Source organism: Lontra canadensis, unplaced genomic scaffold (assembly GCF_010015895.1).
Source record: "Lontra canadensis isolate GAN:19392208 unplaced genomic scaffold, GSC_riverotter_1.0 scaffold4, whole genome shotgun sequence".
In the NCBI taxonomy this organism is placed as follows: Eukaryota; Metazoa; Chordata; class Mammalia; order Carnivora; family Mustelidae; genus Lontra; species Lontra canadensis.
Genome location: NW_022630998.1, coordinates 52,904,615 through 52,911,957, shown reverse-complemented (window position 1 = coordinate 52,911,957; position 7,343 = coordinate 52,904,615). Strand labels below are relative to the sequence as shown.

Sequence of the window (7,343 nt, the reverse complement as noted above, 5' to 3'; positions counted from 1 at the left end):
TCCCTCTATCTCTCTGAGCTGGGGGACAAATGATTCACTTAGTAAGGTGGCACTGTGTTTTCAAAATGTCCCACCTTAGATTACAAGCATAGGGCCAACAAACTAGGTGAAAATTACCTCTTTAATATTCTAGATGACTCGGGTCCTTTCTGGAAGTGTCCAGTAGGTTTGTTTTTAGGCACTTATCAAAGTTAGTAAGAAATAAATTAACTGAGGGAATAAAAATTTGCTCATTCTAGCATTGTTAATAATAATGATGATGAAAATTGGAATCAACCTAACTGAGCAACAGTGGAATAATATTAATGTAATAAAAACCCATATATGTGACATAATATGGCACCAAGCATCTCAATTCAGGTACTGAATTTAAAGATCAAGAAAACATCACAGTACATTTCTAAGTGAAAAAGGCAGAAAACAATACACAGTACTACAAAAATTTTATTTTTGACTGGAACAGTATAATTTAACACATGTTTAACGGTTATCTCTGGGTTTTGAAGATTTCATGTCTTTTTCTTTTTTAAAATTTCTATTTTCTATTTTCTATTCAATTCTATATTCTATTTTCTATTTCTATTCACATATTTCCTTGGTGTAAGAACAATTGTTCTTTACAGGCAGGAAAACGGAGAAAGGAAGTTCAGATAACGGGAGGCAATTCAGGCATGACCACAGATCTTCAGGTCACAAAGCTGCAAAGGCTCCGGATTGGCTGGACCCACTACAAACGGTATCCGGAGACCTCATTCGGTGCCCACCTCCTTTCTTGCACACTGGCTGGAGGTACTAATTCTTCTTGTAGAATATATTCTACTCTTTCTGCTGTGCTCTTTCCGACTGTGGTACGTTTCCTCAAGCCATTGCCTCTTTGGATTGCCTGCCAAGGGCTGTCTAGTGTCCAGTGATCCATTCCCACCCCCAAGTCTTCTAGGCAGCTCTGTGCTTCCTTCTCCAATGCCTCCTGCTGAGGTTTGACTTTGATTTACCCTGAACATGGGGCCTCCAGGGCCTGCTCCTCCCAGCACACAATGCCTCAGTGCCTTCTTTGTCCTATATAGCTGTTCTACCCGCTCCTGCAGCCCTAGTACCTGCTCCTTAAAGGAAGCATAAGCTGCGAAGGAGCATGTTACATCTCTCTTTCTTTTCTCCTCTTTCTGAGGTGGGTCGAAGGGGACTTATATTGCAGGGGGAGTGGGTATCTGGCCTCCTGCTTTCATGCCACTGCTGTGGCTCCGGTCCCGAAGGAAGCCAAGGATGGTGTCAGGAAGAGATAGGGTGTGCTGAGCAGAAACATGTCCTAGGTTGTCCCAGGAGCAGGCAGGGTGGGCAGCTAGGCAGCTCCAAACACTGTGCCAAGAATCTCCAGCCATCCCGGGGAAGTGGAGTACCCTGGAGACTTTACTGGGTCTCGGAGATCACATATCAGTCACACCATAGCATCTGGGAAAGAGTATATGTCAGTTGCCTTGTCTCATGTGCTACAGAGCGGAGAAGGCCAAAGCACATAGGGAGGATCAGGTCACTTTTACAGGGTTAAGAAGATAGGGTAGTTCAATGTGGTCCTTCGGTAAGGCCTGGAACCTGCCTCTACCGTTCTCTAGAATCAGAAAGGCTTCTACAAGAGAAGGCGATCCCACAGGAGGATTTGCTCACTGACTTCTCCCTTTCCGGGTGTCTGGATGAAAATAACTTTGGGGCACCCATGGGATAGCATGGAGTGGTATTTCTCCCTATGTTCTCTCTCAGAATGCTCCAAGAAAGCTGAGCGTTCCATGTCAGAAGATTCTCAACACAGCCAAGTATGCCTATAATACTCCAATCTTTGTCTTACTGCAAAGAGCTATCCTCTGCTTCATGAGCAAGCACAGACCTGCTCCCTCCATTGAGAAGGTCTTGCAGTCCAGAAGCCTCTAGTGGCCTCATTATTTTCTTTGTATCCCCTATAAGAAAAAAATCTGGGTGAATCTTTAGGTAAGAGATTGCCTTTTCAAGACATGTAAAATACCGCCACACTAAAATAATAGGATTCTGTCCAAAGAATAACTTCTGATTTACTTCTATCTTCTAAGTAGTCACAGATCTGGCACTGAGTTCTGTACTTTATGACTAACCAAGTTTAGTTTTTTTGAACATTTGTTCTCAGTGAAGGATGAAATAATAGGCTTTCCAGATATGGCACACAGTGGTTACGGTGGGAAAACGAGAGATGGATATTCATTTCAAAGATGGTTCTAATATCTTGATTACCTTGCTCTAGTGATTGTGCTAGAGGGGAACGTCCCAAGGCAATATCTCAGAGCATCATTTAAGGACACACACACCAGGAGGAAAAAAATGGCCAAATATCTTCTAGTATGCTGCTCACTTTTGTTCTTCATCTTGTTACATTGGGCGTTACCTGTTGGTGAGTAATTCTTTTTTAAGATTTTATTTATTTGAGAGAGAGAGAGAGAGCACAGCCAGGGGGAGGGGCAGAGGGAGAAGCAGACTCTCCGATGAACAGGAGCCAGATGTGGGGCTCGATCCCAGGACCCTGGGATCATGACCTGAGCCCGAAGGCAGAAGCTTAGCTGACTGAGCCACCCAGGCGCATCTCTGGTGAGTGATTTGACTGGTTCTGATAGTTATGTAGACTTGATTTCTGAGCTCTGACATTGTAATATGAAATAATGCTTTGGAATTATTTTCGATTTATATATGTAAGGATATCACTTTACTATATACATCTGTATCTATAGCGAGAAAGGCAATGCAGTGTGGTCACAAAAAAAAGCTCCCAGCCAATGTGCAAGGGCCTTTGTTTTCCCAGTTATTAATGCAGATTATGAAACCTAACTCATGGGGACTCAGTCAGGTGTGACGTTACAGTGGTGGGCAACATGCCCACAGCTCAGCACATCTCGAAGACTCAAAGCTTTTGAAAATGCTTTGCCATGAATTTGAGTGGGCGTTTGTCCTCTTTTAGAGAAGAGCCCTATAGGGAGTTTTAAAGAGACCTAGGCTCAAGGACTGAAGAGCTTGAATTTTCACCTATCTACCATGAATTTCAGGGCATCAGCAAGTGTCTTTCCCTCTCTGTAAAATACGGGAGTTGGGCTGTCTCTTTAAAGTCCTAGCATTTCCTCATGTCTTTTATGTATTGACTGCCAGTTCTGAATTGTCTCAAGTGCAGGCTAACTCCTATTAATCAAAAACTTATTTGGTACACTGGACTGGCAACATTTACGAGAGCAGTGATTGCTTGCTCATTATCTATCAGGAGTAGAAGAACTAGTCCACATTTTTGAGGGGAAAATGAATGCATGTATGAATAAAAGAATGTTTTCATATTGCAAGCTTCCTCAGTAGCAAATTAGAATTCTTTAATTCTGCTAACAGGTTAAGCCAGGATTTACCAACTATCATAGTCTGCAACTATTCTCATGTATGTCTTAGTTTCAGGCCGTCGAGAGTGGTGGCCACCACATGGAGCTATTAAGGTAAACCTTCCACTCTGTGTCTCAGGACTGGCATTCTAATCTGAGTTTTCTCTGGAATTGTTGTGCTAGAACCGTACTTCAGGAATGCCATCTGTGGCGTTCTTCAGAATCCACTCACAGGAACATGGCAGGTACACTGCTGGTACAAGAGCCCTGAGCGGAGTGATCCAAGCCGGGAATCAAGCTTAGATTTGGTCATCTGACAACCAGAGGACCCTCCCTCCCCAGTGCCTAGGAAGTGTTTATGAACACTGACAATTGCCAGGGGATTAGAGGATGTGGAGGGATTAATGGGTGACAGACCTACAGGATGATGGGGCCTGGCCATGGTGGTGATGTGGGATAAGGAAAGAAGGAGCAGAGTTTCTAAGCTCGGATAGGATCCCTCTTTCTCTAAATACTCAGCCAAAACTCTCTCTCATGTTGTATTAGAGGCACATTATCAATCTATCTATGGCTCTCATAGAGCCCCTGAGACCACTTCCTTGAGTTCCAGGAACCCCAAGCCCCTGCTTCAGGCTGCCTCTGACCCCAGCCCTGTGAGGGGACATGGGTTATCCTCCCTGATGAGACACGTCCCTTCTTTCGTTTTTCATGTTCCCTACAAAGTCAGGGCATTATGCTAAAGGCTTTCACATTTCACAACTTCAAAAAAAGGGTTGACTTGGGGATTTTGAGAGTGGATAAACTGTAGTATGTATTTTTTTTTTGACAACCTACAGAACTATGATTTATTAAAGCAATTACTTAACCCACTAACAGTTGGGGTGGTTTGTTACATAGTAATACATATGGCATGCCCACTCGAAGTTGACACTAGTTTCCCACCATCCATTTTTATTACACAACATGAATTCACACATTTATGTTATCTACCTGCCTTCTGGATGCATTTTGTTTCTGGGTCTGTGCTTATCTCACTGAAAATCTACTCTTTAAAGAAAGAACCACTAACTATCTATTATGTCTTCATAAATACAGTGAGACACTGAGAGTACAAATATGAATACGTCTTTTTAATCCTCCTCAAGGCATCACTACCTTGTGGGCCAGATAATTAATTATGTATGCAATTAGCATGGGGCAGCCATCAGTGCCTAAGGGTACAAAGTCAGTCACATCAGCTAATAAAGTTCAGATCCCCACTTGGGACTTGAGCAGGCTGTTCTTTCTTTATGGTTCTCTATTATTCCTATCCACAAGAATTCCAAGGTGCATGTACGTGTTATGGTACATATTTTAAATCAAAGCATATGGGTTTCAGTAAAGCATCTTCTCCAATTACAGGCTTTCAGGGTTTTTTTGCCCAGTTGGCATAGAAAATCTCTAAGACTATTGCCATGTCTGATAACTCTGGGAATAAAGGAGATTGAGAAAGAAGCTAAATTGCCCAAACACCATCCTGTTTATCTGCTCTTCCTTTTCCCACCAGAGGGTAGGAGGCCTCAGTACCCTGTGGCTGCCAGGACTCCTCACCAGGAGGTTGTTGTCAAAGGGGGTGAACAGTGGAGGTCGGCCTCCACTGCTCTGGGGAGGGGCAGCTGTAATGGCTTTTCCTCATCAAGTCCAGATATGACCTACCTGTCTGTGAGAGTAATTGTAACCATATCATTCTTTTCAACTGAATTTCAGGTGAAATGTCTGTATAAGAAAGTAAACTTGAGTTGGTTCACTGGAAATGTGAACCCCTGCCCTGGTTTACATCAACCCATCTGTGGCACTAATTTTGTAACCTATGAAAACCCCTGCATCTTGTGTATGGAGAGCCTGTGAGTACTCTTTGGCGGGGAAAGAAGAGAACAAAGACAAACTTAGCCTACAGCAATTACTATGTCCCTCTTCTACCAAGTGCATCAACCTTGAAGCCAGGAACTTGCTCCAGCACTGATGCTTATCAATCCCCAATCAGAAGAGCATGTGGCAATAGAAAGCCCGCTGGGGTGGAAAGCAGACTCAGTGTACTCTGTGGTATTTCAGGCCCTTCTGGCTGAGCCCTCACGCTCCCATACGCCACGTGATGTCAATTCCCATCGGCCAAGTAAAGCTTCGGTTATTCCATTCAGCCCTGAAATTCTTTGATTGGAAGAAAAACTGCGGTTTTGCCTTCTCTCAGATACCTTCCATCTCTTCAGTGTCTGAAACTCTGAGCTAGAATGAGGTGACTGCAAAGATTGGGTTCTTGTGCTAAGAGTCAGTGTTTAGGTTTTTGAGCTTATGGGAGATGATTATCAGTGATTAGACACTGGGGTCTCTCAAAACCATGGCATCAGCTTGATCTCTGTGTAAGCCAGTGTGGTTCACGGGGATTAAAATTCTCCTCGTGGCATCAGACTGAAGCCCTCGACCCAACAATCATTTTGTACTTTTGTACAAGGAGCAATGACAGGAATGTGAAAATCCCACATCATCCCCGCTCATGAGGAATTGGGCCAAAGCATGAGAGTGTTAAGAGAATAAAAAGAGGACTGATGTGCCTTAGATAACACAGGTTCAGGCCTGATTGAATAACTTATTTTCAAAGAGATTATAGCATAGGTTGTAATGTTGTCCATGGCCTCTTAGAATCATGGAAGGGTAACTGGGTAGGAAATCCAATAACCTGACTCTTGTATGTAGTCATTTCCCCTTGTGCTCTGGCTCTTTGTTTCCTTAAATATAAAATAAGGATGATAGATAAAATAATTTTAAAGAGTTTTTGTAGTTCTGACATTTTATTCGTGAAATGTTGATTCTGAATTTTTCCTTTAGGAAATCTCATGGGAAAATTAGGTTTCAAAATGATAGAGAATGCTAGCTGAGTGGATTTGGATGCCCGAGAGGATATCTTTTTTCTCTCCATCATGACAGTCCTTCTCTTGCAATTCGCGCCTCCTCCCATGTGATGGTGGCAGAGACCTGACCCAGCTGAGCTTGTATCAGGTAACTGAAGTCTCCTTAGGCCTCTTCCCTCCCTAATAAACTTTTCTGAAAGCCTGACTTAACTTGGTCCTCAGATCTGCGTCTCAGTTCTCAGAGCCAAAGGTCAAGGACAAATATTGGGATTTATCAGCTCCTGAGACTGTGGACAGTGAAATAATCTATAATGTAAGCGCTCCAAGCTGTCTTCCAAGGAACACAACAGAAATTTCTTCTGTATTTCCATGGTATTTCTTCCTGTTCCTAGGAACTACAGAGCACTGTGCTCTTCCTGCCCATTCCTGCCGTCTCCTTGCAGCAAGCCCCTCATTAAACAAACCCACTTCTAGACTCAGCATTGAGACAGACATTTACACACACCCAGTCCCCGGACCCCACTTTTCTCCATAGAAGGAGGCCTACATCAGTGGTGTCCATGAATGTCCCATTGTTTTTTTAAATTCTCTTAACACATTTCAACCTCTGAAACCTATCAGGACATGTTCTTCTTTGGGTTATATTTCTTGTGTGTGTGTGTGTGTGTGTGTGTGTGTGTGTGTGTGTGTATATATATACATTCCTAATATGGAGGGGAAAGCATCTCTTCTGCCTCTGAATATCCTCGTAAGACTGTAGTCAAGCTTACCTGTTTGTTGGCTCTTTGACCTTGACTACTATGCTGATTACAAGGCAGACACAGGACTCCAGCAAAAAGGGAAAAAATCACTTTTAGTCTATCAACTGTAGAATATGAAAAGCAAATTGCTCTGGGGGAAATGAAATATTCTCTATCTTGATGGTATGTCTATTTCCACTCTTCTAAGTCCTGGGGGTGCAGGGACAGCAAGAACTGCAGGGAGGGTTGTTTTCTAACACTACTGCTTTGACTTCACGTTTACAAATCTCTTCTCCTGTAATGATTCAACTGCTACAGGTGTCATGTCATCAATTTTTCATCTCAAA

General features: G+C 43.0%; 1 protein-coding gene across 1 annotated transcript; it reads left to right on the top strand.

Annotated features, from left to right (window-relative positions):
- Positions 1-623: 623 nt before the first annotated feature.
- SPINK14 (serine peptidase inhibitor Kazal type 14 (putative)) lies at positions 624-6,444 on the top strand. The gene is made up of 5 exons (XM_032851239.1): positions 624-736; positions 2,264-2,410; positions 3,442-3,485; positions 4,773-5,254; positions 6,234-6,444. Exons 2-5 carry the CDS (start codon positions 2,341-2,343, stop codon positions 6,277-6,279), a joined length of 642 nt encoding a protein of 213 aa, XP_032707130.1. The 5' UTR covers positions 624-736; positions 2,264-2,340; the 3' UTR covers positions 6,280-6,444.
- The last annotated feature ends 899 nt before the right edge of the window (positions 6,445-7,343 follow it).